We start from the raw sequence: 27,167 nt of genomic DNA on the forward strand, positions 1-27,167 counted from the left end.
ATTTAGATGTTAATTGGGCAGTGCAATATTTGTTTATTTTTATTTGTCAATCAGGATTTCCCTTTGGGAAAAATGGGAACCATTCATCTTTAATCTATCTTGATTAATACAGATTAAATGCAGAGGTTGAAAGATGCAGTTATCTTGGTTTCCACCCTTAAATGAGTATATGTTAGTTCATTAGTAGAATAATCAAGTTTTAAAGATAAAGGTTAAAAGTTCCTATGTTATTTTATGGGCTTTTGAAATAATTCCTTGTTATTTTACGGGTTTTTGAAGTCAGGAAACATTTTACAAGACATTTTATAAAAGAGCAAAACAAATAATAATTGTTTAGTTCTAAATTGCTGAATGTTAAGATTGGGGAATACTAATGTCCAAATACATTGTATTAAAGACAAAACCCAAGGAAGCAATATTTAACAGGCATTAACTTCCCTTGGGTAGCTCATGGAGCCTGTGCCTTTAGGTTGCACTTAAACTTACACAAAAACTTAACTGCCAAGTTTCTCTTACAATTAATGTAATGCTTTCTAATACTATGTTTTAGACACAAATGTCTGATTTATAATTCCATCACTGTATCAAAACGTAAAAGTTAAATACTGGCATATAGGATGGAGATTATAATCCCCAGCCAAAGTCTTATCTGGTGGATCCTTTTAAATCAATTTCTGTTAATACAGTGAATTTCTAGGAGATATAGCCCGAGGTGGGGCAGTTGTTGGCAGTCTTCCTAGCTGGGACCTGCAGGGCTACAGCAAATCCATCTCCATCCTTTCAGGGCTTTTACCTCCACTTGACTTCCTTATGCTCTCTCAACCTGCTCTCCAGGCATCTGGCAAGGAATACAGTTCCTCTTTCTGCATATATCGGGTAGGGAACAAAACGTAGCTTTGCTAGTGTCAAAGTAATAGTTATCAAAATACCTGTTCTTATACCATTTTTCAAACTAACTAGTGATTTATATAAATATATATATATGTATATGCATGTATACATGTAAACAAACTGATTTTTTGAACTAGTTTGGAAATGAAGAAGAATTTAAACAGAATTAAACAGAATTTCTTCAGTTTAAGAATGTAAACTATGTAAGACGAACAATCAGTTTATAAAACAGTGCAGATTTTTTGACTTACCTAGCCATTTCAGAGGCCTGCCTAGCCAATCCAGTAAAAGGTTCACTTCCTGTAAATTATTCAATTGGGATATAAGTAATATCATTTAGGCTTCTAAGTAGTTTGTACCAACATTTGCTATAATTATCTCACTATTTCTATGAAAAGTTTTCTTTATTAAGAGTGGGCTGATTAACCCATATATATATATATGTATATAAATGTAAATATACTATTGGACTCAAAATATTTTATATTAAACTTTAATATTTGTACTTTTACTTTTATAAAAGGTAATTTATTACAGTATCCTTCAAATATTCTATTATTGGATTTTCTTTTTCAAATTTTGTAGTACAATTTTTAATCTACAAGATAATTCCTATGATCATGAAAAATAAGTAAGCTCTCATTTTTACATATTTGTCTTTATTTTTAAGTAATTAAATGATGCACGAAGACTAGTATACAAGTAGGGCAGTTTTTAAAATGTTTTATTTGTTTCTGGTTAATTAAAATTATTTTTATTTGCTTTTATCAGACTAAAATTACATTAATCTGTTTTTATTATTTGTATACTTTTGGTTGTAAAGTTCATATTATAATATTGACTAATTCCATTTCTGAAAAAAAAATGCCCTTTAAATTAAGATTTTTCTATATAATATGTCTTCTGTTCATTAGCAAAGGAAGTAATATTGATTTATTCACTCAGAAGAAATCATACTATTATACCTTTGACAATATGCATTATTTTATGAGGATATGTAGATGTACATACAAACATATCTTTGGCGTTTTCAACTTACACATATTGTGTGTTCCATGCTTGTGGATGTGGAAACTTCATTAGTTTACTTGAAATATACTACTCTGTTTCAAAAAGTATTAACGTTTTTTATGTCTGCCTTTCCAGAATGTTTTTCTTTCATGTCTTCTTTATAGTCCTTTATATCAAAAACCTATATGCCTTTCTTTAATATATTAAGACTGCCAATAGAAGGTGGTCAACCCTTGCTCTGTGTAGTATATGTACACAAAACAAGAACCAGCACTGTTGTACGGTACAGCTCACTAGGACTGCCATAACATCACTCAAGTGCTTCCCAATCTCAATCATTTTACCAAAGCATGTGGATGAAATATATGAATCAGGATTTTATTGCTGCATTTTATGTGTAGTCTCCCTCAGCTATACTCAAAACTAATAAAGTATTAAAACTAAAGAAAAAAAAAAAAACACTAAAGATACGTGCTGTCCCACTGTTGTAGGCAAAATACTAATTTGAACCTCAGTAACTTAATTTCCCAATCAGACTGCCTTATCTCTTTTACACTAAATGAATATGTCTAGTAAACCTATTCTGTGTGTCACTTAGAATGCTCAGAAATCATGTTTAAGCGCCCCTGGACAACTTGTTTACTGACAATCAGGTTCCAGATGATTCATAACAAAATAGTTCTTCTGGCCCGTAATACTTTTATGTCATTGTAAAAATGAATGTTTATTTTGTGTAATCTTTTTAAACTTGTATAGGTCAGCCTTGTATATGTTAAGAGGTGTTATGTACATTTAAATGTGCATATTCATTCCTATATGTGCCCTGTGAAGGACTTCAGGTCTTTCTGATCAAAATTTGAATTTTATTTTTAAAAGTACTCTGGATTGTCTTGTAGATTTGGTGGCTATGTTTTGTAAGCCAACTATCAATATGGGTTTAATGACATACATTTAATTACATAAACATCATGTAGGAATATTTGACATTAAAATGGTTTTTGGAAATTAGTTGTCATGACTAAAGTCGGTAATTCTGAAAATATTTTTAATGAATTTTTAAATTAAAAGTCTGAAAATTCAGGTTCTAAGTTTGATTGCAAATCTTAAAATATGTAAGCAAAATGGAGAAATTTTTTATTTATTTAGATGTTCATATTATCATTTTTAGCATTTCATTGGAAATTCCTGGAGGACAAGGATGAGATCACATTCATTTTTGCATCACTAGATGCCTGGCACATTACCTGGCTCATAGTTGGTGCTCAATAAATGAATTCTTTGGCTTCTAAAATTTATATTAACTTGAATTGTGTGTTAAATGTCAGCTCTTTATTACACCTGTCTTATATATGGCATGAAAATTTTTTTTTGAGACAAGTAATGTGAAGTATTTACTGCTTTTGTGAAACATTGGTCTGGAGTAATCAGGATATGTGAATTGGAAACCAGCTCAGGCATGGAAACAATATGTGACTTTGAGAAAGTAATTTAAGTCTATTTCAGTTCTCCTTTTATAAATAAATAAATGAATAAAAAATTTAATTTTGCTAATGTTAAAATTCAATAATACAGACTTGGATTCAATTTTCTAAAATTTTCTTGTACATCCAGTGCTTTAAAGATGTTTTTTTGTAATGTACACAGGACAACATAAAACTTTAAAATGTGAACATGGACTGAAAAAGTATTGCGTTACCCACTACCATTGCAGTGTGCCTTCCAAAATTATGAATAAACACAGTTTTGAGGCAGAAAAATTCAAATGGTTGTAATAAATGATTCATTTTCATTGCATGTAAACTCTTTGCCAATGTCTAGTTAGTTTATTTTCATTTGGGGACAAAATGACTGCATTTTGTCCTTTCTGCTTTCAGAATCTGTCCCAGTAGACCATATTGTTATTTTCTAGTGGTAATTTGAGATAAATAAATTAAAATTCTATAAAAATGAATATAACTTTAATATAAACACTGATACCAGGCAGGCTGCTGTTCATGTGTTATAACAAGCCAACACTAAAGACATCTTATGTACCATGCTACCAGGCTTGGTAACATGTTTTGTTCCGTAGCAATTATATTTCTGATATTTATGACCAGTTAATGGGATTATTTGAACTCCTTGAAGTGGTATCTATTTTCAAAATTGCAATCAATACAGAGAAAATTAGTATGTCTCTACATGTGCTTGAATATTTGAAGAAATGGATATTGTCTGAGATCCTTAGTGATGTTCAGCTATTTACAGTGTTTCTGAGCATTTTCAAAGGTAGATTACCAGCTTCTGAATTACAGTAGTTTACTCTATCATAAGACTTGATGAAGAACTTCTGAGTATTTCTGTATGTTGCGTTTGCAGTGTCTTGTAGAAATTTTGGCAAATTATGTGATTTGTCTGTGTTTACTGTGTCTTATTTCCCTAGCTCCAGTGGCTGTTGGACAATTACGAGACAGCAGAAGGAGTGAGCCTTCCCAGAAGCACTCTATACAACCACTACCTTCGACACTGTCAGGAACACAAACTGGACCCAGTCAATGCTGCCTCTTTTGGAAAATTAATAAGATCAATTTTTATGGGGCTACGAACCAGGAGATTGGGCACTAGGTTAGTATTGAAAAATAAGATCATAAACTAATCTCTGTTTTTCAAACTAGAGCAATTCAGTATATTGTTTAAACAAAAGTACTTGATTACAGACAATATGTAAGGAAATACGTAGAATGAACTCAGTTTATAACATCCCCAGGAAAAGGAAAGGACGTTATTCAGTGACTATTTCCAAGCCAGAATTATATGTTGTCTAAAACATTAACCGAGCAAAGCTTTGAGAAGAGCTGATTCTCAAACTACATAGAAATTAGTAGACCAGCCTGTTAATGCAAGATTTGCATATGGTGCTTTAAGACACACACATACACATACACACACACATAAAAAAATGTATTCTCTTATTGAAAGAAATCCTACTAATGATGATGCATTAAGTGACATAGTAAATGGAAAACTATGTATCTCTTAACTCTTGAAAACTTACATTTGTCTTTATAAATAATTGTTCAGTTAGAGTAAGAAGCTAAAGCAGAGTTTTTTCATTTGATTTCTGGAGACCAATTAAAAATCATTTGGTAAACTTGCAATATAGTGTTTTAAATTCCTCAGTGATAAGATAGTTGTATTTTACCTCTTATTAGCCCCTACTATTTTTTCTGCTTTTAATGTGAAACCATATGTGTGTGGAAGGAAAAGCATAGTATAGTTCAATTGAATTGAAACAATGTGAAGAAGTCATCTCTGGTTTTTCTTCCTTTGGAAATAAGAGTGTTTTCACCAACCGAAACATCATGAAAAGAATACTTAGAACTCTGGAGCTTCATTTTTGTCTTTCCATATTTCTATAAATTATCATAAGATAATTATTTTAAGTAGCTGGACAGAAGGCTATGGATGTTTTTAATTTCCTAAATCTTATAGAAATCATATAAAAAGTTAAAATAGAGATACTATACTATGCAACATTAGGTGATTTACACTTCATTAGCTATAAAGCACAACTTCAGAGTATTTTAGCAAAGAGGTTTTCTTTGTTGGCTTTTTTTTTTTTCTTTGTTTGTTTGTTTTTTTGAGATGGAGTCTCATTCTGTTGCCAGGCTGGAGTACAGTGGCACAATCTCTTCACTGCAACCTCTGCCTCGCAGGTTCAAGTGATTCTCCTGCCTCAGCCTCCCGAGTAGCTGAGACTACAGGTGTGCGCCACCACGTCCAGCTAATTATTGTATTTTTAGTAGAGATGGGGTTTCACCATATTAGCCTAGATGGTCTCCATCTCTTTGGTGATCCACCTGCCTCGGCCTCCCAAAGTGAAGAGTTTTTAATCTTAATAAAATAAGCACAGCCTTAGTAATTGACTTCATTAAAAATGTATACCAAAAAGAAGAGTGAGTGTTGTGGGGAGAAAAGATTGATCTTTTTGTCACCATCACAAGACTCATAGCTAGGACCCCTATAGCAAAAGATTAACAAGCGAAAAGCATACAAATTTGTTTAATATAAGTTTTACATGACTGGGTGCCTTCAGAAATGAAGGCCCAAAGAAACAGAGAGATCTGTATGTATTTTATGCAGTCTGATGAAGTGAATAGTTCTGGAGAAATTGGACAGAAAGGAGTATGATCTAATGGTTCTAGAGGTATGATCTAATGGTTCTAATCTGGGGGAAACTAAGCAAGGCCTGTTTTGTTTTGTTTTTGTTTTTGTTTTATTTTTTGAGAAGGAGTCTCGCTCTGTAGCCCAGGCTGGAGTGCAGTGGCCTGATCTCAGTTCATTGCAACCTCTGCCCCCTAGGTTCAAGTGATTCTCCCTGCCTCAGCCTCCCGAGTAACCCCGGTTACAGGCGCCCCCCCACCCACCCACTGCGCCCAGATAATTTGTGTTTTTAGTAGAGATGGGGTTTCGCCATGTTGGCCAGGCTGGTCTCAAACTTCTGACCTCAGGTGATCCACCCGCCTCGGCCTCCCAACATCGTGGGATTATAGGCGTGAGCCACCGCATCCGGCCCAGCAAGACCTGTTTGTTCAGATTTTTCTGCATCCCTGTGTCTTCAAAAGTAAGAACGTTCTTTTCTGCAAGGTATAGGAGGACCCCTCTGGAATGAGGGTCCCATTACCTGTTTTCAGGAGAAAGTAAGCTAGGTTTTATGGCCTGCTTCAGAGGAGAAGGAGTGAGGGGAATTTTTTCTAGTTTCTGTGGCCTGCTTCTGTTGTTTCCTCAAATGCCAAGGTGCCATAGTTTGGGATAGCATGTCCTAAACCTCTTCACTGTCTCAGTTTTATGAGATTTACAAGGCCTGTATCTATTCAAAGCATGAATTATTGCTTTCCGGTTGCATTTTAAGTGATTATACAGCTTTTAGTTTGCTGAAGGTTTAGCTCTCTCATAAATATGTTTCCTTCTTTCTATACTTCAAAAGATAGTATATTTTAAACTGAAGAATATGATTGTCTATTCACACTAAAGGAATAGCTTTCATTCCCTTGAGAAAAGCTTTTTGTTTCTATAGTATTTTTTTTTTCCCAAAACCACAAAAATCATTATTTGGGGACCTAACCTACTATCTCCTAGCTGGTGGCTCTGCAGTTATGCATACCGTGCCAATATTTTGAAACTCTGGGCTTTATTCAACATTCTAATAGCTGTATTGTTGTGCTTCTTTTGTTACTGAAAGGGATTTCAATGGGTCCTATTTTGAGGCTCCGTTCAAACCTTGAAACACGTCTTTAAAATAGAAAGGGACAAAATTGGGGTTGTTTGGTTTTGTGAATGGGTAGAATCCATACTCTGTAAGTACATATTGCAGTATTGCAGCTTTTACCTTCTGATGTTCTGGGTTCCTCCCACCCGCCACTATGTAACAATTATGATTTATGTCTCCTGTTTGTTTTTTTTAATTGTATGTAGTGTTTGCAATTAGGTTTGTGAAGCGAAGCCTAGAAAAATAAGGAGAAAATAAGTACTATGGAGGGAGTTTAAAGAAATGAAGTGTTAAGAAGATAGAATTCTAATGTAGAAAAACTGGCAATTGTAGGAGTAAGGTACTAGACATTCTTTCTACCATAGAAACTGTTTTGCATTTACTTTCTACTCCTAATCCAAGGAACAGATGGAAAATTAATGTAAATCATGAGGCAAACTAAATCAAATACTTTTTTTAAAAAGTGAACTATATGTAAAACTATTATTAATATTATCCATCAATAAAATAATCTGGTGAAACCACTCAAACCAGAACCAGATCTTTTCTAAAGTTTTTGGACCTTAGTAAACAAAAAGTAAATCAAATCACTGTTTTAAACAAAGGCAAATAAAAAGGTGCCTTTTGTTAGATCCCATCTCCAGGTTAAGTTTGAGTAAAGAAGACCATGGATATACTTCTCTCCCCCAGCCATTCCCAATGAAATAAAAAGAACCTCTCCCAACCCAACTAAAATGTTAATTTGTAGGAAAGGCACCCCATCTATTTGAGGTCTCACAGGAGAGATGTCATTTTCCTCTGTAGTTTTGTCTTGTAAGTAATGCCTCCTGCTTCCTACCCTACCTCCACTCCTTAGTGTCCCCCAGTTTGTACAGGAGAACACCACAAATTGGGTATGTGGAATTTTTTGGTTTGGCTTATTGCACCTTTCTGCAGTGGATTTTCAAGACAAGATCTAATGTCTGCAAGTGGAAGGCCTTGCTTTACGGGCATTAAGTTTCTTTATCTGCTTTATTGTGCTGAAAGCATGTAGATATTTGGATGCCCTGCATTTCTTTTAAACTAGCAGTATAATTTATGTAATATGATTTTAATGTCTTCAAATATGTATAAGGTTCATTTAATATATGTTTTTAAATCTTGGAAGTACAATTCTGCCCTATTTTTATAAAAAATATTTAATCCATACTCTTCTTGCATTTCTTTTTGTAAATGGAAGAAAAAATTGGAAAAAGCACTGATGTATTGCCATATATGGACTTGTGAAAAACTACTATTTTCTCTTTGCAAGAATTTACATATGTAAGATGATATTTTGCAAGAATTTGCAAATTCCATTCAGAGCAAAACTTTATCATTTCTAATAGCAAACGTGGTCTTTCTCATGAACATGGCGAAATTGTGACATTTTTATTCCAGGTGGAAATTTGCCATTTTCATAGAGAAATTTCCCCATGTCTGTTGTGACAAGTCCTATTTAGCCTGCAGAACTGATACAAATCCATAAAAACAGAAACTAATAAAATGTGTTTCAAAATCAGTAGATTAAAGACTTACTTTCTTTTTAGGTTTCAAAATATTAAGTAAGTCTTTACCACAACATTTTGTAACAAATAATTAAGTTATCTTACTTCATCATCACTGAAGTAAAGAGAAAAATGTCGAACTTATCCAGGAAAGTAGAATTAAGATTTTTTTTCTTTGTTCTGTATACATACTTTACAATGAATGCGTATTCACTGACTGATTTTTGTTGGCCTGTTAACTAATTTTTACTGGCTAAAAACTTTTTTCCTATCTTTACCCTTCTTAACTAAATTTAAAATAGATATTTGAAAATGAAATGTAATTTGTATAGAACAAATGGACTGTTTGACTAATATTTAAGTGAAAGTTTATGAACAAATATCTTTAGCAGGGCCTTTAGCTGATTGATTTAGACTCTTATTTTGATTCTTCAAATTTTATCACCATAAAAACATAAAAGTATTCAGAACAGGTTAATCATAATATATAACATTAATATACTGTTTTTACCAAATTTTTCCAAGTGTGAAGTTTAATGGACATCCCATGTGATTAATATTAGTTTGACTGACTTTTGTTTCTAATGTTTCTTGTTCGCTAATGAAGAGGAAACTCCAAATACCACTACTATGGGATTCGTGTCAAGCCAGATTCCCCTCTTAATCGTCTGCAAGAAGACATGCAGTATATGGCTATGAGGCAACAACCCATGCAGCAGAAACAAAGGTAGACTCTGACATTATCGTTGATATGTCCAAGCTATGTATTTCTTAGTTGTTCGGGTCTCCTTTTTTCTGAACAAATACCTAAGTATAAAAGAATGTTCTTATTGTTGGCATGCTTTCACTACGGATAGTTCTTAAATATGATTTAGAATTTCAGTGATCCCGCCTGTTTTCCAAATTTTTAAAAATTACTTATCAGTCAGCCTGTTTGGTCCCTTTTAAGTGTGACATCCCAAACTGTTCAGACAGGGAAATGAAACACAAACATAAGGAGCAAACCCAAGCAAATACCAACTGGAGAAATTGGTTTCAGTATTCATGAGCTTCTGACTTGCTATTCTGCACATCCCTCAAGTCATTCTTTTTGACACAGTATGAATTTTTGCAGAATGTTTGGGATGTCTTACATTTGCTTTGAATCCAACTTTCGTAGATACAGAATTGCTGATATTAGAGTTGTAAGAGATCTCAAGCATTCATGAATGGATGGATGGATGATGGATGGATGGACGTATGGACAGATGGATGGATGGATGAATAGAATCATAGATCTTAGAATTGAAAAATATGTTAGTCTAGTCTGGCCTTAAAACCTTATGACAATCAAAGCATTAATAGTCTCTGTTTTTTTCAGATGAGTCCCAGAGAGGTTAAATGATTTGCACAAGCCCATAATGAAGTTGCATAGCCAAAAGGGCCTTCAAGTCCCATGTGACTTATGTCACAATTTAGAGTAAATAAAATGAAAAAATCCTTTCCTCTTTACCAGCATAGCTCAACCAAGACAGTAGTTATGATTTTTCTTTTCAAGTGAGCATGCAGAATTAGGTAGGAGAAAGGAGGCCTCTGCATAGGTCCCAATGTAATGATCTGTAGTGATTAGTTGCCTTGGCCACATCTCCCCATCCATGCTAGTTCACTCAGAAGCATTAACTCTAAGATAATGTCAGAGAAAAGAATGTATCACACAGTAATTGTATACTATTTAGTCAGCCAATACTGATTGAGTCTCTACCATGTGTTAAACCCTGCATGCAGAGATAAGACACAGTTCTATGTTTGAAGAGTTAAAAAATTAGAAGGGGAGGCACATGGAGAATGGGAAAAAAATGGAAGGCAGTCTGGGAAGTGCTGAAATAAAACTTTGATCAAGGAACTATCACAATACAGAGGAGTTTTCAGGAAACTCTGGGAGAAAGGGAGATTGGGAAGTTTCTAGAGAAAGTGCTATTTGAGTAGGAACTTAGAGAAGTCATAAAAAGAGAAATATTGAAGCAGAAGGAAAATTCACCTAGGGGTGAAGTCCATGATGTCTGTGGTAAATGGTCCATGATATATTTAGTGAGGTTGGTATTACAGAAGGAGAATCAAGGAGTTAATTGAGTAGTTTAGTGGGAGATGAGATCTTAAAAGTAGTTTGGATCATATATTAAGGGATTTGCTTGTATGTAAAGCTAATAAGTTTGTTCTTTGTGCAGAACATAGCTTTGAAGCTATGTAAGGCTTTGAAGCAAAACAATGAAACTTTGATTTTTTCTAGAGAGATGACTTTTTGATTTTGGGCAAGACATATTTAATGGAAAGAGACTGGAGGTAAGGATACTTGTTAAGTGGTTTTTTAACACAGTCATAATTTCCAGTGTAAGTTTACCAGACTGAAGACTCAGTTCAAGATTGGCTATTATATAAAAGGTATCTTAAAGGTTTTAGATTTTTTTTATTACAGATTCTCAATCTTATTTTTTAATTGCTGATTCTTATTTTTTGATGTATAGCCAGTGAAAAATAAGGTCTCTGAAAAAAATAGTAAAATAAATTATAGACTAGTACCTCATAGAGTTGGATAGTACCTCATAGAGTTTGTGTGAGTTGCAATAAATTGTTACTGTTTTGGATTATGATTGCTTTTTGCATCTGTTAATGGCAGCACTTATAGCCTTTACTTTCTGGTGTGATTTCTGCACTCATGCATAGCAGCACTACACAGTGGAGATGATGGTGAAATCAAGAAAAAGAAAGTTTGCTTCAGAAATAACATATACTCAAACTTAAGTATGAATAAAAACTTAATAAATTATACCTAGGAATTGAAGCCCATTATTTGACTGCAAGGAATCTCCTGTGATTTAACTATAAGGAATTCTAGCAAGCTTTCATAGAAACAGAAGCCTTCAAGGGACATTCTTTATAAAAAACCTGAGTTACATAAGTAAAGCCTAGGACTTTCTTTGGTCTCCTGATGAAACAGATTCTATAAAGATTAGCAAGCCATAAAAACCCCTACCTTCTCAGGATAGTGGTACTTGAGTTTGAAAACAGATAAAATATGGAGACGTTTGAGAAATGATATAAAAATCTCAGTAGTATTAATAAATTGAGTTTGATTGTTATTTCTTGTGAAACAAAAATGTGAAAGAGCCATAAAAGTACTGAAACTTCCTTTAATTTGTTGGGTTTTTTTAATGATACAAGTTTAGGATTATAGACAGTTGCTCTTAAAATGGTATCTTGCTAATTGATTGCAGTGTTAGTGTTGCCAATTCCATGGGCCTCTCTTATAGGGCAGCAGGAGTGTTCTGTGGTCTCTCTGAAGGAATCTGTCCACTGACAACACTTAACTGAAACCAATTACCCTGTTGTGCAGAAATATTTAGACAGGAAAGAAGGAGTTTCTTTTCATGGGTGTGTACATAGGCTAATTTAAGAATATTTGTTGAAAACAATGGGAAAAGAACTTCTTAAAATATATTTTATGGCTTAAAAAATTTTTTAATGATGATTTCAAAATTCAAATGATTCTGCTGAATACAGTAAAAATTATGTAAAGAGACTGCCAGTCTCTTGCAAAAATACAAATGACATGTGAAAGGTTTAAAGTATAAAATAGAAGATATTTCAAAATATTCACATTATTTGAATACTTGAAGGTTTATTAAATGTATCCATGTGTGCTTATCTTTCATAATGTAGATTTATGTTTTATATGTTATAGTGAAGAAATGCAAGTCTATGCAGTGATTATTTTGTTAATTAAATTCAACTTTTGGAACTCAATTTGTACATTTTTCTTGTGAATTTGGAATTATTGTTACTGTAGGGATAATAGTGATTATTGTTTTTATATAGCTCACAATTTCTTGAGCTCCTTTATGTAAGGTATCACTTGAAGGTTTGATAGGGTGGTAGAGGAGATCTCCATTTATCTATAAATCCAGTTCCCAGCAATACAACTGTATGGAACATAGCCATGAGTCTGAAAATAAATGTAAACAACTTCTGATTGGAAAGCAGATGTCACAGAGCCTGCAGTTTCACTTAGTTGAAAAGATGAAGGCATACTCAAGCCATTTTACCTAAAATAAAGGAGATTAGAACCCACTTGGTTCACAGACAATCATGAACTATGACAGCTGGCAAGAAGAAATACAAGTAGACAGGCTCTTCTGTTTACTTTAAAGTTATTCAGTACAACAGTTTGTGGACACTCTGTGGAGGGGCAAATGGACTTAGGCACTCCAGTAGATACTTCAAATACCACTCTAATGACTAAAATCTAGCCTAACACAATATAACAACTGCTTTGCGTATTGATGGCATTATGGGTAATCAAGGAGAGGTAAAATACCATGGTCTTTAAGGAGGCAGGAGAATGTGTAACAGTTTTTGTAAAAAAAACTTCTATTAAAAATACTTCATATGAAAATAATTTTTTTGCACTGAAATGAGGTGATCTTCAGTTTTTGATGAAATTCACTCATGGACTAATTTGTTTACCCTAATTTAGATAATAAGTAAGTTAGATTATTTAGAGCAAAAAGGAGATCAGTAATTTCCAGCTCTCCAAACCAAGTACAATGTTTGCTGCAGTTTATTTTTAATAATGAAAAGAAGTACATAGAGAGTATTGACACATATATTTTAGATATTTTTCCAAATTCCAGTAATGAAAGCCAAATACTTTTGATAATGTGCTTGGCTGTGTTTGATCCCAGTAGCCGTTCTCAAAATATTAAATGTCATTTGTCATTTCTTCAACAAATACTTATCAATTGTTATTTGCATAACAATCTGTCAATCACATCTAAAAGACATAACACAGAATCATAGAGTGTTAGAGATGGAAGGAAGAGATCACCTAGTCCAACTTACCCTCTTAATGAGAAAACCGAAGTCCATAAAGTTTAAATAACTTATCCATAGTCATATAGCAACCAGGATAAGAACGCTTGTCTTTATTCTCATGAGACTTCCACCCTCAATGAAGTAAGATAACCCAAACAGAAACACACATGTAATAAAATTTTTGCATATGAAATAAAGGGAGAAATCACATTTTAATGAGTATGTTTCAAGTAATTGAGGAAATGTACTACCTCCTGCCTCTTTTCATGGTCTCTTCACGGCAATTGGATTCTGTGAAAGAATAAACCTTTCTTTCACAGGATGTGAAGTAAGAATGTCACTGAGAAGAGAGAAGAGAGGTCATTTAGAAAGATGGTACAGCAAGGCTACTTTTGTTTTGGCTGTAGATAGATGTAAAAGTATGCACATTCTTTTAGAAGTGAGAGGAAATTTAAGAACTTTTATCATTAGATGGCCTTTCTTTTTTTTTTTTTTTTTTTTTGAGACGGAGTCTCGCTCTGTCACCCAGGCTGGAGTGCAGTGGCCGGATCTCAGCTCACTGCAAGCTCCGCCTCCCGGGTTCCCGCCATTCTCCTGCCTCAGCCTCCCGAGTAGCTGGGACTACAGGCGCCTGCCACCTCGCCCGGCTAAGTTTTTGTATTTTTAGTAGAGACGGGGTTTCACTGTGTTACCCAGGATGGTCTCGATCTCCTGACCTCGTGATCCGCCCGTCTCGGCCTCCCAAAGTGCTGGGATTACAGGCTTGAGCCACCGCGCCCGGCCTAGATGGCCTTTCTTAATATAGGGTTCAAAGACTAGTTAAACGAACCCTATATTTAGAATTGGAAAATGGGGAATTGAGTACAGACTACATGGGCACTTCTACAGAGTGTATGAGTTAACCTCACTGAGCCTCAGGTTCTTCATCTGCGAAATAGAAATTCATAATAGACTATCTCACAGATTGTTTTGAAGTTCAAGTGGAATTAAAGTATCTGAAATTTTGTTTAATAACTGGAAGTGTTCAAGTGTTAGATAATTATTATTGGGATCACTATTATATGATGAGTACTGGAGAAAAATATCTTTCTTATGGAATATTTAGTGTTTTGAAGGAGAATGAAGCCTGGCAGTTGGTCAAATTGGGCTTCCATTTCTCTATACCTCTAGGCTAGTGGTTTCTAACTTTGATTGATGTTAATAGTTTATCATTCCTTTCCTAGACATTAATGCCCTGGGGTCATTACAGAGTTAAACATCTAGTGCTGGTAAATTGCTCTGAAGCAGCTGAGGGAGGCAGGAGTCTTTAGTGAGAAAATAATCAGGTGCCTGTGTAATTGGCTTTTGGATACAACTAAGGAATGTTGGCATTAAGATATTTAATGTTCACCATGCCACTGCTCTTGTCCCTGATGTAATAATCGTCTTTTCCATTGAAGAGAGGAGAAACATAAATAATCACAATTCAATAACTACCAAACTATAGTAATTTATGCAGTTTGTTAATAATAACAGTCACCACTTATGCTCCTAAGTAGTATTTATTGAACATTTAAAATGTTTTTCAGTAAACACATTACACGCAAGATCTCATTTGGCAATTATATTGTTACTTACTAATAAGGAAACTGAGGACCACTTAATTTTGCTGTATTCAAGAAACTCACTAATTTATTCTTTCCTAGATAGAGCCTCAGATGCCTTTTTTGTTGTTGTTGTTATTGTTTATCTCTTGGCATCAGATGGAGCCAGATTGTCGTTCTCTAAATAAAGAAGGTGGGAAAGGGTAAGAGATAAAAGAAGTGTCATGCATACTTGTAGCAAGAATATATCAGTTCTATATAGCTAACCATAAACCACCTATGCTTAGAGGACTCAATGAAGAAATTCATGAGATCAGGGAATCATGTCTTTCTCTTTCAGCACTGCATCCTCAGCACCTGGGAGAGCTCTAAGCACATTGTCAGTGCTCTCTAAATATTTGTTGAATGAATGTCCCACAACTCTGATTTTCGCCAGCAGCTTCAACTGCCTCCTTTACCTGCTGCAATTAACATATAGCCCGTTTCAATTTAATTGTTTCTACCTCTTCTTGCCCAATTATAGATGTAAAGCTAATGAAGAGACAAATAGAGAGCCACCAATAAGAATTGAAGAGATGGAATACCTATATTAACCAGCAGGGTTGATGTTAAAAGTCATTTGGATGTATTATGAATATATTCATTGTGACATCAAAGTTAGTTACTATTCTAAAAGAATGGAACTCTTCATATTTACTATTTTCTTCTGATCCATTAGTGTTTATATCACTTGGTTCATTTCAGACATGAAGTCATCTAAAGACTTTCTGGGACAGTTTTTTTCCAAAGAAGATTACAGTATTCCAGTAGAAAATTCTAGCCTCCTGACCTTGTTCTGAGCTCAGTATTTCAATTTATTCATGCAAATAAAATGATTGTGTAATTTCTGGAATTACAAAACATAATGATGATTCCTTTTGCCTGTACAGTTTATATTTTGTGTTTTGCATGTGCATTTTTCAGCCATTTTGAAAGGATTTTCCAAATGTTTCATTTAATCTGTTGAAAATCCTTCCACCTGGTGTTGTTAGTTGAATGTAATGGTAAATATGTACCATTCTTGCCTTCCATTGGACTGTTTTAGTATCCATGTGTGTGGGATTGACAGAATGTTACTTTTACAATAGAGTTACAACTCTCCAAGTCCTAAATGGCAGCTATGACTAACCCCATGGAGGAAGATTCCTAATTATTTTCTAATTTTTCTGTGTTAATGACAGATTTTATGCATACAGTCAGCTATTAAAGCATTAGAGTTTCTTTTATTTCTTAATCATTAACAACTTTAGCACTGATTGCCCATAGAGTTCCAAGCTGTTAAAATTATCATTTGCCTCTTACTAATTTTGAAACCAGGAGCTGTTTCATTATTTGATAAAGCACAGGTCTTTCTCAGAGCACACACAATGCAAGAGTACTAAGAGTTTACTCTGGGTAAACCGAATCTAAAAATAATTAATTTGTAAAGTAAATGGAAGTAAAGGGAGGAAAATACTCTTAAATATTTAAAAATTCAGTATTTTTAAAGGATTCAACAGAAAGGGTTTTTTGTTTGGCTTTTTTTTTTCCCCAACAGAAAGCTCACCTGTTTTTTTTAATTTATTCTCCACATATGGTAGATTTGATAAAGTTTACGGTGATTATTTTATGAAGAGTATAGAGAGTCAGAAAATCTACATGTCATGTTTCAATGCTAAAATGTCAGTTGAAATTCAACCAAGGTTAACATAATGTAGAATTATTATGTGAGCCAACAGAATGTAAAAGACATCTTGGAAAAATTATTTTTATACCCAGCATTTTAAAAACCATGTGCCTATAGTGGCCTACCCATAATACAGTATGTGCTCAATAAATATTTGTTAAATTGATTTGATATATGTACAAAATCAGTTGATGATATGATAAAATCAAGCATGTTACCTTAAACATTTATTCATTCAAATATATTTATTGTACATTCCAAATACAGTTTTTTGAGAAAAATTAAAAATTGATGACTTATTTTATTTAAAATGATGTGGTTTTTTAAAAAAATATTATTTGATGTATTTCTACAACATTGGGCTGAAGGAATCTATTTGGGATCAACAGCCTCCTATGGACTAGGGCTGTACAACCTACTTAAGAAATACCTCAGAGACTTGTTACAATAACCAGTTCCTAAGCTCCACTCTCAGATATTTTGGGGGTGGGTCTAGGGTGAGCCTAGGCACCTGAATTTTTTGAGAAACTACCTAGATACTGATATGCACTTAGTTTTCAAAACCAGTGATATATAATCTACAACCACTGTTTCTGAGAAGAATCACTTGCTACCGGTATTTGTTTAGCCTATTTTTAATGTAATTGTTCTTGACTTCCTGTTAAACTCCCTCCTTCTTTGGGAAGACACAAAATTCTGAGGTGAGGGTAGGGATAGGATATTTTCCTTAGTTAGGGTACCATGAAAATGAGGATCTAGGCTTTCTCAGTCCATTATTTCTGATTTCTAGGGATTTTTTCTAAGTTCTAATCCATTGCCAGAAATACCACGACATGATTCATTACTTAAAGCAGGAAAAGCAAAAGTTAGCACTACCTGGAAGCTCTCTCATACTTACAGGCTCACATTAGCCCTCTTGTACATGAGCTGTATTCCATATTACCTTCTTGATGTCATTCTTTATGGCACAAACCCATCCTAAACTTTATCCCTCGACCTTTTCCCAGGAGGCATAACATACGCTTCTGGCTTGCAGAGGTCCTGTAGCCAAGCAGCCAAGAATGGATGCACATATTGTGTCTTTGCTCAATCTTTGTCCATCTTTCAATCCACTGTTCACCTTGCTACCCTTACTCTTGTGGTTAGAATGAAAACACTCATTTCCAAGTTTTAATATATTTTCTTTGTTTTTCTTTATTTCTACTGTATATTATAAAATCTTTTCCTAAGTACTGACCTGCGTAGTTTCTCCAGAATTTACCAACTTACCTCCTTTTTTCCCCTGAAAGTTGATCTTGATGCATTTTTCATCTCCCACATAATATAGTTTATCTCTAATTAGTGTTTCCCACTCAGTATCATTAAGTATAATCATATGTTAATTATGATGCATCATGATTTTGATTCCTTATTAAAACTATAATCTCTCCTTTCATTAGGTACTTCCATTTGCAATACTAACAGCTGTCTCCATCTTCCTAAGGAAGCAGACAATCTTGCTTGTAGGCTATAGTCTTCCTAAGCATTGTGTGCAGTTAGATTGTGATGTAACATCTGTCTTTTGAAAACTTAGTCTAAGTGGAATATAAGTCATTTTCTTTTATAGTTAAATTCCATTTGCCCTTGATATTTGTGCCTATTAAGCATCTGTAGTATGTTAAATGCTGTGTAGGACAAAGAAATGTGGGGCAAAGCATAACTGGGCAAAGTCTTGTAATAACTTTACAATCCTGTATTAAAACTTAATGTAATTGAAGTCTATTGGAATTATTTTCATTTTTTCCTTCTCCAGGGTAAATATTAATAATTCAAATTCCTTTAACATAACACTTTTATTTAAGCTCCATGAATCCCAAATTCCATTAACTTAAATGAAGAAACATGGTTAAACAACTTTAGGCTATTTTATTAATGAGATACAATTCCATAGCTGAAAAGGGGAAGCTAAAATCAACTGAAACTTGGAATGAATCAATAAGGACAAGAAACCTTCCTGAACAAAATAAGGTTAAAATCATTCAAATCTGCTACAACAGAATGGTTAGCAATTGCTCTACCATACATGTACACAAAGTGCTTGCTTCATAAAGTTTCTTTGCTTCTCAAAGATGATTCTTTAAGGAGGAAAAAAATCAGAAAAACATTAAATTTTTTATAAACAAGACATATAGCACATCACAACACTAACTCTTCTGTTATCTTTGGATATGGCCCCAGTTGTAAAGCACCTCCCAGAAGGTTTTTCTATTAAATAAAAGATTAGGCATGAGTTCTTTTCTCTCATTAGAAAACAGCAATCAATTTTTTGGTAATGAGGAGTCATCACTAAAATTATATTCATAAGGATGAAGAGTGCCGTACTGATTTCCAGTCTCTTCCCCCTCTGACTTTATTTTTTGTTTTTCATAGTTGTTTGTAAGATATTGTCACATAAGAAATACATGTAAATGTCATTATGAGAGATTTGGCAATTTTTTGAAAGTTTCATTTATCTGAGTTGTAATTGATAACATCTAAGATTGATTCATTTCCTAAAGCAAGCTGAGCATTAGTTTGTATGATGTTCTGCCAGGTTCAGTCACTTCATATCTGGTGTCAGCATGCAGGCGTCTTTGAGTATGTCTTGTTCATATATTAGGGGCATTGTTATTCATAGTAACTTCATATTAATGATGCAGTTGAATTATAATATCAGTATAGGGGTCAAGTGTCTGGATAGTGAGAATATTAGTTTATTTTGTTTGTAAATATAATTAGAAATAGGGAAAAAAAAGAATGGGAGGCCAGACAGCATAATGTCAATGTTATCTCTAGATAGTAAGTTTATTTTAGATTTTAATTTTTCTTATGCTTTTCTGTTATTTCCAAATTTCTGAAATGAAGAAAAATAAGTGGAATCAGAGAAAAAGAAGAAATTACAGTTGCTGCTTACTTATTTTGTTTTGCTTATCCTAGGAGACTTGGCCAGGTTTTTTTTTTTTTTTTTTTTTTTTTTTTTTGGTGTATGATACTTCTTTTCCAAGACATCTTCCTTCTTCCCCATGCCACTGAAGCACATTTTTTCTCTTTTAGCTGTATGGAAAGTACATAAGTTCGTATGACTAGGTTCTAAAGATACATAACTTTAGCTGACTTTGATTCTTCATTTTAATTTGATAAACTGTTTGTAGATGGATTCTTGCATATATTTTGCTACAAAATGATGCTTATGGCCTTTGTATTTGAGGATGTTGATAAGTGTCATGGAGATAAATGTGTTGAGATGCACAAAAGGTTCTAGGAAATATGAAAAACAATATGATAGGATTTGTAGGTTGATCATGTTTTAGAGATATTATCTAATTGAAAGCCATTCATCAACATTTCTCAGGCCTGAGCTCCTAGATCATTGTTCAGATTAAAGTTCCAATATATCCATTGGCCATTAAAAGTTACTTTCAAGCTGTGTATTAAAACTTAATCATGGACATCTTTGCTCCTGCTGTCCAAAGAAATACCTTATAATTCTTTCATTCTTAGGTAAATTTCTGGATTTCCAAAAATGGGTACCCTCCATGCACCCCTTTCCCCCTTTTTTCTTTTCACAATTGAAAAAAAAATATTGCATTCTAACTTTATGAGACTATCAAGGAAAAAAAAAATCCTACAACTATCATGAGACATTAAAGAAGATAGTATGAAACTGAATGCTTTGGAAGTTTCGGGTAGTACAAAAAAGCAAGGAATAATTTGGTTTATTTGTTTTTTTCCATCTAATATTTTTAGGTACAAGCCTATGCAGAAAGTGGATGGGGTTGCAGATGGTTTCACAGGAAGTGGTCAACAGACAGGCACATCTGTTGAGCAAACTGTAATTGCCCAAAGCCAACATCATCAACAGTTTTTAGGTATGTTAAGGTGTAATGCATATTAGTTGCTACTAGGATTTTGAAAAGAGAACAATGGTAGTGTTTTCTCCAAGTGCAATGTCTATTATAGATGTCAATGACATAGAAAGATTTTTTTGGTGCCAAAATTATGCACATCATATGTATAACAGTCCTAGTTCATGTCTGCCTTTCGTGTTTATTAGAGCTTATTTTTAAAAATCTCAAGCTGTATAGGACTTTTATGCATATGAATTAAAGACTCATTGCTATGAAATTGTTTTCCAGAATTTGTATTAATTGGCTTTTGTGATCAAAATTATGTTGTTTACTTTCAGTAGTAACTTCAAGTGCCAAAAAGAATTCTCATTTCCTGTGTATAACGTTACATATGCACAGGCTCAGATTAGAAAAAAAATTTTTATAAACTTTTTAAAAGTAATTTATTCATTTAAATTAATCACAGTACTTTCTTTTTGTAATTTAAAGATGGAATACATATTTCTTGTTATTGAAAGAGTTAGGAAGAAAAACTTGCATATTTTTCATATTTTTGCCATAGCCAAAGGGGCAAAAAAGTGGCACTTTAATTTAATTGACAGCTCTTCTAGAGATGAACATGCATATTTTCCATATAACGAGTCAAGATAAGTAGAAGCTATCAGAGAGTGACTGTGTGTATGTGTCTGTGTGTGTGTATATGTGTCTATGTGCACTTTCTGACAAAGACAACTAAAATAGACTCTCAGATTGGAATCATTACTGAAGTTGAAAACATCATGGCAGCATTTCTCAGACTGAAGTCCTCAGGTTATATTTTTGGGGACCCTTGGTCATTCAACAAGAATTTTATTTTGTGATTTCACTTCAATTATCATCTTAAAAACTAAGAATATTCTGGATTACTTAGAAAACTAGAACTAAATACCGTTCTGCAATTTTAGTTTCCATATTTGTACCTGGATTTATGATAAGATAGGCACCAAAATGTCTTACATTAATTGTCCAGAGCTAATAAGAAAAGAACAGAGAGAGAGACTTACTATGTAAATTATGCCTCCCTCACAAGGGAAGCCTAGATCATGTCCCTGTATTCTGTGTGGAGGAAAGTTTCACAGTCATTTGTGCATAGAAGAGTAATGGGAGAAGCAGCCACCACAAAGCACATGTTGGTATAGACCTGTCAGAACCAAAAGATCCTCTGCTGCAGCAGTCAATACTGATCCTTGTTGCAAGAGATAACTTAGTTACAGGACAAGAGCATCATCCATCACATCAAATTAATGTTGTTAAGTTGTATGTTATTTTTGTAGTTTTCTTTGTATCCGCTTTGTAGCTCTTTAGGTTTATAACTCTGTAACAGTTAAGAACATAATGATTTTAAAGCTAGTTTTTTTATGTAGTTAAGTAACATAATAAAAATATCTAAAATAGGTACTAGCAAACTCGAGATATTTTTCTTTTAATAGGGGCCTTGTGTTGAGAGAAACTGTGATATGCAGTATACTATTTGCAGTAAAATTGTAGTGCAGATTTTGTTTCTAGAAAATTCTTAAGTGTTCCCTTCAGTTTTATATTTTGTGCTGATGATGGTGCTTAGTTTTACTTGTAAAATATTAATATAAAAAGTCCTTGCTCTCTGGACCCCTGACCTTTAAAATTTGTTTTTCTTTTTGGTCTTCTTAAATTTTCCCTCATTAATCTGTAATTGGCACCATACACAATAGCTTTTTTCTGTTCTGTTGTCATGGTAACAGATGCATCTCGAGCACTTCCAGAGTTTGGAGAAGTTGAAATCTCTTCTCTGCCAGATGGTACTACCTTTGAGGATATCAAGTCACTGCAGAGTCTTTATAGAGAGCACTGTGAGGTAAGTCTTTTCAAATGTAGTATGAACACATGCTAGGTTTTGCCAGACAACTTGCTAAAATAAAATAATCAAGCTTATTCCTAAAGGACAGACGAACTTAGCACTAATTCTTTTGAGCATATCTTTTAGCACTAACAAATTCATTTTTCTTCTTTCTGGTCTCAGAGTGGAGAGATGAGAAATGCAGAAAATTGAGAATAAATTTTATTCTCTATTTCTTAAGCCTATCCTGATATGAATCCTTTGATGTAGCAATTCCACGTCTACATATTTGTCCTACAAAAATACTAACATATGGGTGACAAGAGAAGCGTACAAGGACATTTGTTGCGTTATTTTTAAATGCAAAAGATTGGTTATAATTAAAGGTTGATTATTATTTCTTTATCTAATAGGGAGCTGCATAAATAAAATATGGTATTAATACAATCTTTAGAGTAGAATACTATACAGCCATCAAAAAGAATAGGAAACTCTATAAACATACCAAAATGGATCACTTCGAGATTTAATATTAAAGGAAAAAGCAAATGCAAAAAATTATGTATACATATTTTCACTTCAGTGAAAAATAACATGGGTGTATATGTATGTGTATATATGTATGTATCTTCCTTTTCCTTCCAAAAGGAGGAAAAACAAGAAAATGTTAACAGTGGTTGCCTTTGTGAAGGAAACTGGGTGACTGGGAGTTAGAGGGGAGAGACTCAACTTTTCAACAGACCAGTTTTATCTTTTGAATTTTATATCATGCGTATATTTCTATTAAAATAATTTCTGGAAATGTTTAATAAAGCACCTTACGTGTTCTTTCCAGGGATCATTGAGGCTCCAGTTTTGTTTGTTTCACTTTTGTGGTTAATTAGGGTTCCTTTTGGTGTTTTCTAGCCCTACTCCTACTCTCATTTTGAGTATCCCACATCAGAATTTGCTTCATTGTCTAGGAGGTGAACTCTCTCCATGCCAGCATATTAATGTACCACAGCTCACCTGGCAAAAAGGGGATAATGGATTATAATAAGAGTTTTCGAGTGCTTCTCCTTTTGAAAGAAGAGTCTATTTAGAATTTAAGTAGCTTTATTCTAGGGATATTTGTGATCTGCTTAGGAGTAAAAGATAATCCTTTGGATTTCCTGGGCAGTCCTCCTGGCTGCTGATAATGCAGTATGCAGTAAGAGGTCTTAGCTCATAGCATTAACAGATATTTTCCCCCACTTCAGAAATAAGAATTGCTAGAGCAAATCTGAGTGCTTGTCAAGGGTACTAGATTATTAACAACTGAGGGCAGGTTCTCTCCTTATTAACATAACATGTTCCAGAAGTGTTCTTCAACGTGCCCTACCGGTTCCCAACATTTCTTGGAATGATGAAAGCACTTAATATTCATTTTCCTTTGACTACTATGCTTTTACCCATATTAGAGAAGTTCTGGATTTTCCTTATGTATATAGAAAAAAATTATTTCTTTCTACATCTATCATCTTATTCAATAAAGATTTGTATAAAGATTCTCTAAACAATTTCTCATTCCTGCGTGTTCAAGTGAACCTTGCTTTAAGCAAATCAACCTATATGGATTTTTTTTTTTTTTTTTTTTGAGACAGAGTCCCACTCTGTCACCCAGGCTGGAGTGCAGTAGTGCAATCTCAGCTTGCTGTAACCACCACCTCCTGGGTTCAAGCGATTCTCCTGCCTCAGCCTCCCCAGTAGCTGGGATTACAAGCATGCACCACTATGCCCCACTAACTTTGTGTATTTTTAGTAAAGATGGGGTTTCACTGTGTTGGCCAGGCTGGTTTTGAACTCCTGACCTCAAGTGATCCACCCGCCTCAGCCTCCCAGAATTGCTGGTATTACAGGCATGAGCCACCACGCCCAACCTATGATGGATTTTTTAAAAATTTCTCCTATTTATTCAAAATGTAAGTTGGAGCATAATTATTTATATTGCTACAAAACATACAGTAAGATTATTCTAAGTGACAAACTCGCCTGAATAAGGTTGAAAGAGCCTTTGGATTATAAGATTTTTATTAACATACCATTTTCAAAAATAAATATACTTTATACGAAGAAATAGAGGCATGTATTATAATCTGTGTGGAAAATGGCAGTCCACAGAATGATCCCCACTTATTTCAGAATTACCAGTGTTCATGCCATCTCTCTCACGGGGCTGAGCTACATATATAAAAAAGAAAAATTCTAATTATTTTTTCCTGTTAATAAATATTCATTTTGAATAAATATGAAAAAACTTTTGAAATACAGCTGCCTGAATCTCATATGTAGTCCCATAGTCATTTGCCCTAAGCCAGTAGAATATGGATTATTTTAATTTATATTTGCCTATATATTTTAGTCTGAACATATTTGAAAGTAGGTGGACAAATGATAAAATGTTTTATTCATGTGTAAAACTGCCTGAAATGAAGCTGTTATGAATGTCTTTTTTGAAAGAGTTATTTGAGATTATTTAATTTGAAGAGATACTGAATTTAAGATACACTGATTATATTTCACATTTCCTACAGTACATATTTTTAAAGAAAGATTAATATACCTACTTTGCCTATTATTGGGAATTCTCACAATTTGTTTATCAAAGATATTTTTGTATCACTAGTTTGTTATATAAGGAACAAGTATAACTTTTTATACAAGTTGCTGAAACACTTTTTAATTTTAGTGTAGGTTAAAAGAAAAGTGTTCTTACAGCAATCTCTTATATAGAACTATGTAAGGTATTATGTATAAGGTATTAATAGTTGCCTCACACTTTTAGAGATGTCTCTTGGAATGTGCCTAAGCTACAATTGAGAAAGCAGTTAAAATATTTGCTGCTTGAGAATATTTTGATCTTTGCTGGGATGAGGGACATCTACATGCCCTTTATTTTCAGGACTTGTATTTTGCATTTTTATTGTTACTGAGGACTGTGTTAATGAATTTGTCTCCCTATCTTCATTTTCAATATTTAACTACTTGCAACATTTTATACTTTTAGAACATATTTCATATCAGTTATTCTCTGTATCATGCATAGGGCCAGCTCTATACAGGTGGCCCAAACTCGACAAATATGAAGTTATGGTTGCTGTTTTTGCCTACATTACTCTGATAGACTCTCTAGATTGTCCCCCGATTTATTTTATCTTCCATGAATTTTATAGATATTTGTGGGGCTGTTTTACCTTCGCCTCAAAGGTGATGACATCAATCATACTATACTGACTACCTTTGTCTTTTAATTCCCAAAATAATCACACAATCATGTGTTATTGGCACCAACAAATTATTCTTTAGTTTTATGCCTGCTTTTACCTGAAGACTTATTTACAAACTAATTGCAAAGGCAGGGTAAAATTAAATATCATCATTGACAGTTAATAGGGAAAGTGGTAGATTTAAACACCATAAAAAAAAAGTCTTTGATGCATCTGGGAAATAGTTCCAGGAGATTAAATTAAGGAGAAAGAGGAGGTGAGGCCCCCGAGATTTGAAAAGTAGATAGTCTTAAGGTTGTTCTGTAAAGGAGATGTACAGAGATAGGATTGGATTCTCTTTAATGTTGAATGCTATACCCAGACAGGCAGTATCCACTGAAGGCCTGCTGACTCCATGGTTTCTGCCCCAGCCTCTGTTTACCTGGGAACACACTGGAACCCGTGGTCAGCTTCCTTAGACAAAGCTAGTTCAGCCCTAACTCCATCTGCCACACAAAAGCGACTCCACACCCTTCACTTCCACCCATTTTGATGGCCAGTGGTTACCTAGCCCTAAGAGGACTGCTGTAAATTGAATCTATGTTCTATACCCTTCCAGGTCTGAGAATAGGTAGGGTGACAGTAACTGTAGAGGCAGAAGAAAGCAGTAGGTAAAGGAATGAATGAATGAATGAATGTAACTAGAGAGGAAGGAAAGTAAGAATGAAAACTGGAAGAAAAAAGAGGTAGAAGTGAGGGTGGCATGAGTACATTATGAAAAGAATGTTATCCTGCTTAATTTTCCAAGAGTTTTTTCCCCCCTTTATCTTCTTGCTAGCTAGTTTTTTTGTTGGTTTGTTTTTTGTTTTTCTTCCACTTCCTTTGGTAAAATTTAGTGTGGTTTCACTATGTTAACTTATGACCCCAAGGGAGAACTTGACCATATAAAATCTTGTCATGTTAGGTTGTCCTCACACAGTCCCATAAGTAATATTGTAAGGTAATACTGCTACCATTTTGTTTTTTAGGCAATATTGGACGTTGTTGTGAATCTTCAATTTAGCCTGATAGAAAAATTGTGGCAAACATTCTGGCGCTATTCTCCCTCTACTCCAACTGATGGCACTACTATTACTGAATCGAGGTCAGAATCAATATCTTTTCCAATTCATTTTCATGGCTGAGTAGATGTCACAGCTAATAAATTAGAGATATGTATACCAGTTGTGAACCTTACCTGATGACATTAAGTGAATAGATTGATGTTTTGGCCATCCTAGAAATAAACCACGAACTGCTCTCTTGAGGTTTCAGTGTGTGTATATAGCTCCCATTTGTATTGATTTGGGGGACTGTGGTAGTTATTTCATCCTCATGGAATTACTATCATATCTGCCTTTCATACCGTCAGAA

The 27,167-nt window shown here is 33.9% G+C and overlaps 1 protein-coding gene across 14 annotated transcripts in view; it reads left to right on the forward strand.

Moving 5' to 3' along the window:
* The window catches only part of RFX3 (regulatory factor X3), a 311,425-nt gene that overhangs the window by 226,907 nt on the left and 57,351 nt on the right, over nucleotides 1–27,167 (forward strand). For all 14 annotated transcript variants that reach the window (XM_050762011.1, XM_050762008.1, XM_050762003.1 and 11 more), the window contains 5 exons: nucleotides 4,325–4,506; nucleotides 9,284–9,403; nucleotides 20,578–20,699; nucleotides 22,436–22,548; nucleotides 26,783–26,898. In XM_050762011.1, the coding sequence (XP_050617968.1) occupies nucleotides 4,325–4,506; nucleotides 9,284–9,403; nucleotides 20,578–20,699; nucleotides 22,436–22,548; nucleotides 26,783–26,898 (653 nt within the window). The remainder of the gene's footprint in view (nucleotides 1–4,324; nucleotides 4,507–9,283; nucleotides 9,404–20,577; nucleotides 20,700–22,435; nucleotides 22,549–26,782; nucleotides 26,899–27,167) is intronic.

Source organism: Macaca thibetana, chromosome 15, assembly GCF_024542745.1.
Source record: "Macaca thibetana thibetana isolate TM-01 chromosome 15, ASM2454274v1, whole genome shotgun sequence".
NCBI classification, from domain to species: Eukaryota; Metazoa; Chordata; class Mammalia; order Primates; family Cercopithecidae; genus Macaca; species Macaca thibetana.